General features: G+C 35.9%; 1 protein-coding gene across 3 annotated transcripts in view; it reads left to right on the top strand.

Annotated features, from left to right (window-relative positions):
* Positions 1-12,925, top strand: part of Ankhd1 (ankyrin repeat and KH domain containing 1) — a 135,052-nt gene that overhangs the window by 85,770 nt on the left and 36,357 nt on the right. For all 3 annotated transcript variants that reach the window (XM_070036163.1, XM_070036165.1, XM_070036164.1), the window contains 6 exons: positions 1,760-2,518; positions 8,487-8,620; positions 8,771-8,882; positions 10,583-10,728; positions 11,173-11,315; positions 11,835-12,048. In XM_070036163.1, the coding sequence (XP_069892264.1) occupies positions 1,760-2,518; positions 8,487-8,620; positions 8,771-8,882; positions 10,583-10,728; positions 11,173-11,315; positions 11,835-12,048 (1,508 nt within the window). The remainder of the gene's footprint in view (positions 1-1,759; positions 2,519-8,486; positions 8,621-8,770; positions 8,883-10,582; positions 10,729-11,172; positions 11,316-11,834; positions 12,049-12,925) is intronic.

The following is a 12,925-nucleotide window of genomic DNA, read 5'->3' on the forward strand; positions in this document are numbered from 1 at the left end:
TATAATGCCTTTTGTCCATAAAATTGATATAAATGATACTGTACAAGACTCCCTTCACTTAGTATGGTTTTTTTGAGGTGCATCCATTATAGTCTGAATCAGCAGTTTGTTCTTCTATGTTTCTGGATAATCCTAATTCCTCCTAAATAAAACCAAGCACTGAATTTGCATTAGAGTTACACCAAAAGATATGTATGATGATTCACATCTGTAATCCCAGCTACTCAGTAGCAGAAATCAAGTTTTGGTTTAAGGCCAGCCTGAGGAGAAAAAAAGACCCATCTCAATAAGCCATGTATGGTTGGTAGGGCATTATCTATAGTTCTAGCTGTATAGGAAGACATACATTGTTAGGAAGATCTTGTTCTGAGACTGGCCCCGGGATAAAAAAAAAAAAAAAGTCCACAGGTGACACTCAAGTAGTAGAGGATCTGCCTAATAAGCACAAGACCTTGAGTTACAACCCTTCCCTGCCCCAAAAGAAAGTAGCAGTATATTTTTCACATTTCATAGCTACATGTTGGGACTATTGATATTGGTACCTATTTTTCAGCTGATTTGTTATAACAAAGTAACTTAAGTATAAGTTAATGCCTTAAAGTAATACTATATCGCCGGGCGCTGATGGTTCACGCCTGTAATCCTAGCTACTCAGGAGGCTGAGATCTGAGGATCGCGGTTCAAAGCCAGCCCGGGCAGGAGAGACCGTGAGACTCCTATCTCCAATAAACCACCAGAAAACCGGAAGTGGCGCTGTAGCTCAAGTGGTAGAGCACTCGCCTTGAGCTGAAGAGCTGAGGGACAGTGTCCAGGCCCAGAGTTCAAGCCCCACGACCGACAAAAAAAAAAAAGTAATACTATATCCTTTGATAATAATATACAGTGTCAGTATGAGTAATCCTATATGGAATTATTGATTTCCTTGTAATAACTCAGGGTTTTTCTCACAGATAGTTAAGCTCAGGATATCTATTGTAATATAAGTTTAATATAGTGTTTAGATATTAAAGTTTTAAAAACATTTAATGGACAATTTTCCAAAGATATGCTGGAGGGCTGGGTGTGTAGTTTTAAGTGGAGATTGCTTTCTTAACAAGCATAAGACCTTGACTTCAAACCCCAGTACCCCCAAAAATAAGGAGAAAGCAAAAAAAAAAGGATGTCTTGAGAAAACTGATTTCATATATTCTTTGATATAAGAAAAGAAATATTTCAGCAACTTGACACTTTTCCCTACTTTAACTGTTTGGACTGTTGTAGTAACCTTTCTCCCATAGATATTGCAAAAGAAATTGTTTGAAAGAACAGTTAAGCAAACATTAATATTACTGTTTCTCAACATTAATTTGATTGTGCTTTAGATGTGATGTTCCAATCTGATCAAGGGAAGTTTGAGATTCGTTTCCTTTTCTCTTTGCCTGTCTTAATCCTTTTATCCTAAAGAGTAGATTTTTAAAACTACACTTTTTGAATTGAATATCTGAGTTCATGCTCTGTGAAATGGTTGATATATTGTAGGCCTTAATCTACCTAACACTGGTGTGACTCTTTAGACATTCATTCTACAGTATTACTCAAACAAGTTTGGGGAGGGTGATCCACATGTGGGGTGGATGGGAGGTGTTATTTTTTTTCTTTTGAGGTTTTTTTTGTTTTGTTTTCTGTTTTGTTTTTCTTTTCTTTTTCTTGTCTTCCTTCCTTTCTTTTTTATTTTATTTTTTTAGCATGGCACTTTTTCAAACATTTTTCATGTGCTTAGGTACATCCAAGCAGAAGTCCAGTTCCCTGCAGGTAGCAGATCAGGACCTACTGCCACCTTTTCACCCATACCAGCCTTTGGAGTGCATAGTAGAGGAGACTGAAGGAAAGCTGAATGAACTGGGACAAAGAATTAGTGCTATTGAAAAAGCACAGCTTAAGTCATTGGAGTTAATTCAAGGTGAACCTCTGAACAAAGATAAGATAGAAGAACTTAAAAAGAACAGAGAAGAGCAAGTCCAGAAGAAGAAGAAAATACTGAAAGAACTGCAGAAAGTGGAAAGGCAGTTGCAGATGAAAACACAACAGCAATTTACCAAAGAATACTTGGAAACCAAAGGTCAGAAAGACACAGTGTCTCTACATCAGCAGTGCTCTCATAGAGGAGTCTTCCCAGAAGGGGAAAGAGATAGTAGTCTCCCAGAGGATCACTTTTCAGAATTACCTCAGGTTGACACAATCTTATTTAAAAATAATGATGTTGATGATGAGCAACAGACTCCACCATCGGCAGAACAAATTGATTATGTCCCGGTCCAGCCTTTATCACCTCCACAGTGTAACTTTTCCAGAGACTTAGGTTCTAATGGGACAAATTCTCTTGAACTTCAGAAAGTATCAGGTAATCAGCATATTGTAGGACAGCCTCAGATTGCTATTACTGGACATGATCAGGGGCTATTAGTTCAAGAACCAGATGGACTAATGGTTGCAACTCCAGCCCAGACGCTTACCGACACTCTTGATGACCTGATAGCAGGTGGGTTAAAAATATGTCTGAAGTCATTTCTCTCTAATCTGTGTGCTCAACCTCTTTAAGTACCCCTCAAAAACACAGACATTGATTTTACTTTTTTATTTTAGAACTATTTTTGTACTCACTTCTTTGAATTCATTTCTTGAGATACTTTGGAAATGAGTTTAACTTAAGTCAACAAGCACTAACATAAAAGTGTATTATTACTCTGTTCTTTTTTTGGTCACATTTCAAAGGCAAAAAAGTAATAAAGTTGCTGGAATCCTTTATTTCAGATAATTGCTGTGAAAGCTATTCTGGGTTGTATCTTGGACAAGAGCTCTCAGGACAGAATTTGTGTTTTAGAGTTATTCATATAAGATGATGTTTTAAATTTTCCTCCTGGTGATTTATGTTTGGAAATCATAATTTTAAATCATCTTGCATTTTTATTAGACCAAATTAATTATTTCTAATTAAATGGGATGTTTAGAGAAAATTCCATTTCATAGTGTTTGTAGTTAGAAGATTAAAATAGACTTACGATATTGACATTTGATGATTCAAAGAGGGGACTTTTTTTCATTAACTTTTGATTAACATACATGCGCGCGCACGCACACACAGACACACACACACACACACATGACCAGATAATCTTAAAGTATATGTTTTTGTTTATTGTTGTGTGGAAAATTACAACTAGATATGAAATGAGGTGCACAAGTTTACTTTCCCTTTCATTGTCCTTGCAGCAGTGGGAATACAATGCAATTAATCATTTACCTTCCTAAAGAGAGCCCAATTCAGAAATGCAGCCAGAATGGCTGTTGACAGTGGATGAAGACCAAGAACTAAGATGTAGCTGGATTGATATTCAAAGGCAGGCCAGTCCTCTGTCTCTTGATTGCAACATTTTTTTTCTTTACTGTTGTCTGTTTCCTCTTGTCATATTCTCCCCTCCCCCAATTATGCTATCTCAGTTTCCTTTCTTCTTTTGTGATTCTTTAGTCTTCCTAATCTTTATGGAAATTAAAAATGTGAAATAAGGTTACTTAAATCAGGGATTTTATTGAGCATGTGAATGACTTCCATTGGTTATAAAAGTGCTATTGTATTGAGGCTCATCTGAAATAAAAGAGGTATCATTAGGCAGAGGATAAATGTCTTCGTTTTCTTAAAATTAATATGGTGGGAAATGTTTTTAAGAGTTAGGCTCTTTGTATTTTGAATTTTTACATTTTTCACCTATTGCAACTAAGTCAATTAATGTGTATCTTTAGTATTGAAAATTGTTACATATTATGAATAAACTCTTATAATTTGTTTATAGTTCTGATTTATAATCTGGATAAAGACAAATATTAGAGTATGAGGAATGATTATGAATAATGATGAAACTGATGATCTGACAATACCATTTTTAAAACTCAGGGTTCAGTAATGAGAATTATAATATTCTTAATTAAGTGTTCAATTTGAGTTATGAGACCCATATTATTGGCCAATACAATTGCAGGCCCTTCCCCCTTTTAATAAAGAATGTAGAAACTACTGTAAAAGTAATGTGTGTTAACTTTATGGCAGTTTTTACAGATGATTTTTAAAGGAAAAGTATTTTGCTAAAGTATTTGCTAAGAAAATAAATAAAATATTTGCTAAATGTAAGTGATCTTTTACATATAACTTAAAATAGTTTAGAAAACATCTTTTAATTGTAAAATGTTAGTATGAACTAGAAAATTAATTTTAGATGTTGCTCTACCATATTTTATGGTATTCTTTTTTTTTTTTTGTCAGCTGTGGGGCTTGAACTCTGGGCCTGGGTGCTGTCCCTCAGCTCTTCAGCTCAAGGCTAGCACTCTACCACTTGAACCACAGTGTCACTTCTGGTTTTGTAGTGGTTTATTGGAGATAAGAGTCTCACAGACTTTCTTGCCTAGGCTGCCTTTGAACCACAGTCCTCAGATCTCAGCCTCCTGAGTAGCTAGGATTACAAGTGTGAGCCACCAGCACCTGGCATGCTATTCCTTTGTTTTTGTTTTTTGTCAGTCCTGGGTCCTGAACTCTGGGCCTGGGCACTGTTCCTCAGTTCTTCAGCTTAAGGCTAATGCTCTACCACTTAAGCCACAGTGCCACTTCTGGCTTTTTCTGCTTATGCCATGCTGAGGAATCTAACCCAGGGCCTCATGCATGCAAGGCAAGCATTCTACCACTGAGCCGCCTTCCCAGCCCCCTGATATTCCTTTTTAAGTTATATACATTCAAAATTGTTTTCATATAAAAATTTCCGCTTTGTGTAGGTTATCTGTTTTGAAATCATGGCAATATTTTTATTTCCTTTGTTCAAGATGATGAGCTGACTTTACTTAATATTAAAAAATACTATTTTCTTTATGTTTGTTTCACTTAATTTCCTTAATTGAAAGTGAAAGAAGTTGAAAGTAAAATAAATTAGAAGAACCTATATCAATAGGATTGTAGAGCAGGCCACAGACATAATTAATTTTATTTGAATTAAATTTAGTTCTTATCCTTCAGATTTAGTCTCAAAAAATTTTACTTTAGAAAATAACTATATATAACAGGAATATATTTCACTCGAAGTACAGGAACATTTTTTCCTTTATTGCTATTTTTTTGTTTTGTTTTGTTTTGTTTTTTGTCCGCTGTGGGGCTTGAACTCGCCTCAGCTCTTCAGCTCAAGGCTAGCACTCTACCACTTGAGCCACAGTGCCACTTCCAGTTTTCTGATAGTTTATTGGAGATAAGAGAGTCCCACAGCCTGAGCTGGCTTTGAACTACGATCCTAAGATCTCAGCCTCCTGAGTAGCTAGGATTACAGGCATGCCCAGCTCCATGAAACTTTTTATAATAATACTTATTATCTCCTAGACTACCTACAAAGCTAATTTTCTTCTACTTCACAGAGTTAAAGGCTAAAACATAACATTTTGAACAGTATATAAATGTAATCAATTATATTTTGATCTTTGTGGAAATCTGCTTTTCTTATTTTCAGACACATTTAGAGATAGGAACTATTTTAGAATTCATGAAAATATCATAATCCTTGTGTAATACAGTACTTTTTATAATAAAACTTTCATTGCATATGTACTTTTTAAATCTCTTACTTTCTTATTTTATTTTTATAACTTTTCATTTATAACTAATCTTATTAAGTGCTTTCTGTGGAATGGTTCTGATTGTCATTATTACCAGTAGAAAAATGTTTCTAGGATAATATAGTACAAAAGTGTACAGTAAATTGTGTCATAACAATACAGGTTTTAGTAATGTGTTAAATAGAAAGGTCTTTTTTTTTTTTTTTTTTTTTTGGTCGGTCATGGGGGCTGAACTCTGGGAATGGGTGCTGTCCCTCAGCTCTTCAGCTCAAGGCTAGTGCCCTACCACTTGAGCCACAGCGCCACTTCCAGCTTTTTTCTGCTTATGTGGTGCTGAGGAATCAAACCTAGGGCCTCATGCATGCAAGGCAAGCAGTCTACTACTGAGCCACCATCCCAGCCCTAGAAGAGTCTTTTTTTTTTTTTTTTTTTTTTTTTTTTTTTGTCGGTCGTGGGGCTTGAACTCTGGGCCTGGGCGCTGTCCCTCAGCTCTTCAGCTCAAGGTGAGCGCTCTACCACTTGAGCTACAGCGCCACTTCCGGTTTTCTGGCGGTTTATTGGAGATAGGAGTCTCACGGTCTCTCCTGCCCGGGCTGGCTTTGAACCGCGATCCTCAGATCTCAGCCTCCTGAGTAGCTAGGATTACAGGCGTGAGCCACCAGCGCCCGGCGAAGAGTCTTTTTTAAGTCAACTTTCATAGCGTCAAATTGTGGCTCAGCAACCCTAAACATCTATTTTAAGTATTTTTAAATATCTGCTTTTCATAAAAAAGTTATAAATAAATACAATAATGATAAAAAAAGTAGTTCTTTACTAAGATATATGTTAACTATAAGACCAACTACTGTTAAAATCTTATCAGTAAGGTTTTCTCTATCAATCTAGTATATTATTATTTTTAAGCTGTTTTCTAAATATATCAATTATTTTGAGGTGTAACACAATGTCTGCTTTTGTTTCACTGAGTGAGACAAAAGGGAGTACATTGTCATATTTTCACAGGTGAAACAAAATAATCATCCCTGTTTGTAACTGGGTAGTTGAATTATGTTCATTATATGGCTACAGAAATTGACAAAATTTATCATTTCAAGATGGTTTTATGTATTGGTGGGGAGTCTAGGGGATAGCTCATGTAATAACACATCCAGATATCTTAAACTTTGCTACATTATTTAAGCTAGTAACTTAAATAAACTGAACCATTCGTATTTATTATGAATAGTGTCCTTGATTAGGATCCATTCATATCATACTTCTAGAAAGAAAACATTTTCCAGTACTTGAAGTGCTTTCATTTATTTTTAACTTTCATTGTCCTTTAACTTGTGTGGTTTTTTTAACTTTTAATCTGGCCACAAATAGAAGCTTATAGTCATCCCTTAAGCTTTGCTTCTTATATATTATTCATGATTATATGTTTTTTTCTGAATTTTGTTCCATAAATAATATTTATATATTTTAATACAATGATAATTGTACTGAATAATTGTACTGTCACATGCTGATAATTACATTTACTGAGAACATACCATGTTAAATGCTTTAAATACATCATTTATTGGACTAGTATACTTTTGATATAGATCCCACTTCCCCTTCTGTGGGTAAACTTCATTTCCTGTGAAGTATAAGAAATATTCAGATTAAAAAAGATGTAACAACTCAATTTTGGGCTTTTTTTGTTTATTTTAGCTTGATTTAAGGTCTCCTTTGTAGCCCAGGCTGGCGTTGAACTCATAGTTCTACTGCTTTGGCCCTCCTAATGCTGGATTATAAGCATACCCCATCACACCTATCAACTCATTTTCTGTCTTTTAATTAAAAAAAAAAATTAGGGAGGGGCGGTACTGGGTTTTGAGCTCAGGGTTTTATGCTTGTGAAGCAGGATCTCTACTACTTGAGCTACTGTACCAGTTTATTTTGTGTTACCTATTTTTGAGAGAGGGTCTCACTTCATGCCATGTATGTAAAACTGACTGGCCATGACTGCAATCCCCTTTTTGTGTCTCCTCATGTAGCTTGGGATAATAGGCATGAACTAACTACCACACCCATTGAGTGGATAGAGTTCTTCAAGTTTTTATGCCTGGGCTAGCCTTAAACCACCATTCTCCAGTGTCTGCTACCCAAGTAGCTAGCATTACAGGCTCAAACTGTAACAAAATACATTTTCACTGTGTAGCCAAGTTAGTCTTGAACTCATAATCTTCCTTTCTCAGGCTACCAAGTACTGGGATTATAAACATGCCAATCATGCCTGGTTCTTTACTCATACATTAGATTTTGAGTCTCAAATACAAAGTTCCAGTGTTCATTTATAAAGAAGTTTCACTTTGAGGAATTGACTTATTCTAGTAAATTTTCAAAGCAAATATTGAATTCTAGACTACATAATCCCAGTTATCTATGTGAGAACTATCCTTACTTGTTACCTTCTCTTTTTCTTATTTTTAAAATCAAATTTCCTTTTTTAAACTAAGATAGAAAAACGCATTAAGATATATTCTGTGTGTTGACAATGTAAAAAGTGTTACTGTTTATTGTTTGTTCACTAAATATATGGTATTCTGTGAAGTATGTTATGTGGATTTTGCAACAACCTTCCATTCTACACAAAAGGAAAATTGAGGTTCAGACAAGGTTAATTACTTACTCAAGTTCAGAAAGCTAGTGCTAGAACTAGGATTCAAATGTAGGTGCTTTTAAGGTAACAAAGCTTCTGATTTGGCCACCGCAACATATTACTATGGAAATTTCTGGATTTTTATTTTGATTTGTTGAGGAGTTTCTGTGTGTATATTTCTATGTACAAACAACTACTCTTTTGAATGGAATTTAGCAATGTGAATGTTGTTTTTCAGCTGTGAGTAGCCGAGTGCCCACTGGTTCCAACAGTTCTTCACATGTCACAGAATGTGTTACACCTGAATCCTGTTCACAGTCTCCAAGCAATATAGTTTCCCCTGTGTATCCTTCAGTTGACATTGATGCACATGTGAGTAGATTAGTTTATTTGATATAAACTTACTTTGCCATCCTTACTTACTCTACACATTCTTGTTTACTTTGAAAAGGGAAGATAATTGTATATTCATGGTGAAAAGAAATAATTAATTTTAATTGATAATCATTTTTTTCTTCGTAGACTGAGAGCAATCATGACACAGCATTAACACTGGCTTGTGCAGGAGGTCATGAAGAACTTGTGTCTGTACTCATTGCACGAGATGCTAAAATTGAGCACAGAGACAAAAAAGGTAAGAAATGTCAGTTACATGGTGCCAGCTGGAATAAACCTACCCCTTACCTGAAAAAAAAAAAAAGTCAGTTACAGAGAAAATGTGCATATCATTCAATGAGAAAACAGTTGTACCTTTTTTTTCACTATCAATAAGTAGTTCCTACAGTTAGTAATAAGACTAAATTTTAATTTTCAGAGACAATTCTCCAAAAACTTCAAAAGTAAGCCAGGCACTGGTGGCTCATGCCTATAATCCTAGCTACTGGGGAGGCTGAGATCTAAGGTTTGAGTTTAAAGCCAGCCCAGGCAGGAAAGTCTGTGAGAATCTTATCTCCAGTTAATCATAGAAGTACCTGGAAGTGGAGTTATGGCTCAAGTGATAGAGTGCTGTAGCCTTGAGGGACAGTTCCTAGGACTGGCAAAAAAAAAAAGAAATCAAAAGTAAAATATACTAGATCCTTGATATTCATGGGTGTATACTTCCAAGGACACCCCTGTTGGGAAAAAATTGCAAATGTTCAGAATGTATACAGTTCAGTGTTTTACTGTGGATGTTTAATTCTTTTCCAGTAATGCTTCCTGACTTCCACTAAAGACATGTTGCCTTTCAATACATCTACAATTTTCACTTATAGCTCAAGTTAAGCATATTATGTGCCCTTGGAAGGATAAACTTTTTCTTTTTCAAAATTTATTTTTGCCTATCATTTTTTTGTTTGGTGGTAGTTGTTGTTGTTGTTGCTGTTGTTGTTTTGGGTCATTGCCCTTGAACTCTGGGGCTGGGCACCGTCCTTGAGCTCTTCAGCTCCAGGCTAGTGCTCTACCACCTGAGCCACAGCGCCACTTCCAGTTTTCTGGTGGTTAATCGGAAATAAGTCTCACAAACTTTCCTGCCTTGGCTGGCTTTGAACCATGATCCTCAGATCTCAACCTCCTGAGTAGCTAGGATTACAGATGTGAGCCACCAGCACCTGGCTGTCATTTGCTTCTTGAGAGATAAGATTTTCACAAAATTCAGAGCAAATCATACAGTAATTTAAACCCAACTAATGATATAAATCTGAGACATACTGTGTAAGTCTGACATACTGTATAAATAATCAGTGAAGGTGAGCAAGTTTTGATTGCAGAGCTGGGGTTGTAGTGCAGTGGTAGAGCTCTTGTCTAGTACTGTAGGACCGGGCTCAATCCTGTGCACTGAAAAAAAAGTTGTAGTCACCTTTCTCCTTAATCCTGAGTTCGTTTGTACAGAAACACTGAAGTTTGTAATGACTATATCAGTAAATCTCCAATTGTTTTTTTGTTGTTTTTTTTGGGGGGGTCCAGTCGTGGGGCCTGAACTCTGGGCCTTGGTGCTGTCCCTCAGCTCTTCAGCTCAAGGCTAGCGCTCTACCTCTTGAGCCACAATGCCACTTCCGGCTTTTTTTTTCTTTTTGCTTATGTGGTGCTGGGGAATTGAACCCAGGGCCTCATGCATGCAAGGCAAGTGCTCTGCCACTGAGCCACCTTCCCAGCCCCATCCAATAGTTTTATTGACTTAGCATTCACTTTTGCCAGATGTTTATATGTTTTATCATTTAACCAATTAGGGTTTAGAGCAGTTTTATGCTAAATGATTAAAGTTTTTGTCTTTTTTATTAAAATAATTGAGAATTTATAATAATAGCTTTAATTAAAAAGCACAAATGTGTTAGAGATTTTTATTTTCTGATTTAGGTTTTACTCCACTGATCTTAGCAGCAACAGCAGGGCATGTTGGAGTTGTTGAAATCCTTTTAGATAAAGGTGGAGATATAGAAGCACAATCTGAACGAACTAAGGATACTCCACTTTCATTGGCATGTTCTGGTGGACGTCAGGAGGTATGTTCATGTAGATTTTCATTCTGTAAACCTTTTACTTGGGTTCTTCAATGTGTACATGGCTGGTACTTTAGCTACCTGAATAAAGGGTAAATGTGTTTTGACATTTGACATTTGACATTCATTTCTGAGGAGTGGGATAGTTTTGCTAATGTAATGGGAATAGTAAATGCCCTTGTAAGCAATCTGCTTGCCCTGATAACCAAATAAAAATTGTCTTACATTTATTGGGATTAAGTCAGTTACAATTCTAAAACAAGTAAAATGCAAATTTAAAGATCTTAATTCCTTAGTATAAAATTAAATCCATTTCTTTGATGCTGATATTTTAATATTTAGGACACATAGATAGGAAGTCATAGGTCCTATTTCTTTGTACTTTCTTCTTTATAAGTTGAGCCCTTGGTGTAAACTGGGTTTCACTATTCATATTTTACTTTGTAGGTAGTAGATTTGCTGCTGGCTCGGGGTGCAAATAAAGAACATAGAAATGTGTCTGATTATACGCCATTGAGTCTAGCTGCATCTGGAGGATATGTTAATATCATTAAGATTCTTCTTAATGCTGGGGCAGAAATTAATTCAAGGTATCAATTGTTCATTCATTTTATGACTAATGATTAGTAAGTCACTACCTTAAGCATTAAATGTCTTTCCCTAAGTATTTGGACAGATAACATTTCCCACCCCTCTTTTGGCAACACTAAGGTTTGAAATCAGGGCTTTGCACTTGCCTAGATAGTTCTATCATTTGAACAGTACCTCAACCCTTGGACACTTGACATTTTAGTTAAGATAGTCCTGAAGTTGCAAGGCCAAAGATTATTCCTATAATATATAAACAATTCCAGTTTATGTCAGTAATGTGATTTCTTTAAGAGGTCTTATTTCAGAAAGTACTTTGTACTTATAATTGAAAATTTATAACTTGTAAGTTTTGATTTTAAATTGTGAGATTTTCCTATTCCTTATTACTATTCTAAGCAAGTAAAATATTCATCAGTGTTAGAAATCTTTCTGTATTGCTGAAATAAATTTTCATTTTTAATGGTTTTTTAAATATGAAATATATTACTTTTATTTTCTGAGCATATTTTCCCCCTTAGGACTGGGAGTAAATTAGGTATTTCTCCTCTGATGTTGGCTGCAATGAATGGACATGTTCCTGCAGTGAAACTGCTGCTTGATATGGGTTCAGATATTAATGCTCAAATAGAAACTAATCGGAATACAGCTCTCACCCTGGCCTGTTTCCAAGGCCGAGCAGAAGTAGTGAGTTTACTTCTGGACCGCAAAGCCAATGTTGAACATAGGGCAAAAGTAAGTATTTTATAATTGGTAAACTATTTCAGACATATATCTAGTAAAAAGAACATGACATATATAGCTCATGGCAAATACAGGTTTGGGAAATCATATTATATAATAGTTTGGTGTACACTATTACCACTTAGAGAACTCCTTTTAATGAGGCCTCTACTTTCTATTCATGACTTTAAAATTAGAAAATAGGAATTGTGACAGTAGTTTTACTTTGTTTCAAGCTGTAAGATATATAGAACCCTAGCTTAGGGGAAAATCTTTTATAGTAAGGTTACAGCCAGTCTGTCATTTCAAATTTGAAAGGTTTGATTGGAAATTTCATCTTACCTCTCTAAACTTTATTAGTTATACTTTTTTAAAGCTAATGAAACAATTACATTTTTCTAATCTAAGAAATAAGAAGCCAAGTGCCAGTGGTTCATGCCTGTAATCTTAACTACTCAGGATGCCAAGATCTGAGAATTATGGTTCAATGCCAGACCAAACAATTAACCACCAGAAAACTTTTTTTTTTTTTTTTTTTGGGTCCAGTCGTGGGGCCTGAACTCTGGGCCTGGGCACTGTCCCTCAGCTCTTCAGTTCAAGGCTAGTGCTCTACCACTTGAGCCACAGCACCACTTCTGGCTTTTTTTCTTTTTGTTTATGTAGTGCTAAGGAATTGAACCCAGGGCCTTGAGCATGCAAGGCAAGTGCTCTACCACTGAGCCACCTTCCCAGACCCCCACCAGAAAACTTTTAAGTGGAGCTGTGGCTCAAAGTGGTAGAGCACTAGCCTTGAGCATTCCCCAGGAACTGAGTTCAAGCCCCCCAGCCAACAAAAAAATATATAAGAAATGAATGTGGTTTTTCCCTTGGACTGTGTGTGTGTACTGGG

Source organism: Dipodomys merriami, unplaced genomic scaffold, assembly GCF_024711535.1.
Source record: "Dipodomys merriami isolate MVZ:Mamm:240054 unplaced genomic scaffold, mDipMer1.0.p SCAF_27, whole genome shotgun sequence".
NCBI lineage: Eukaryota > Metazoa > Chordata > Mammalia > Rodentia > Heteromyidae > Dipodomys > Dipodomys merriami.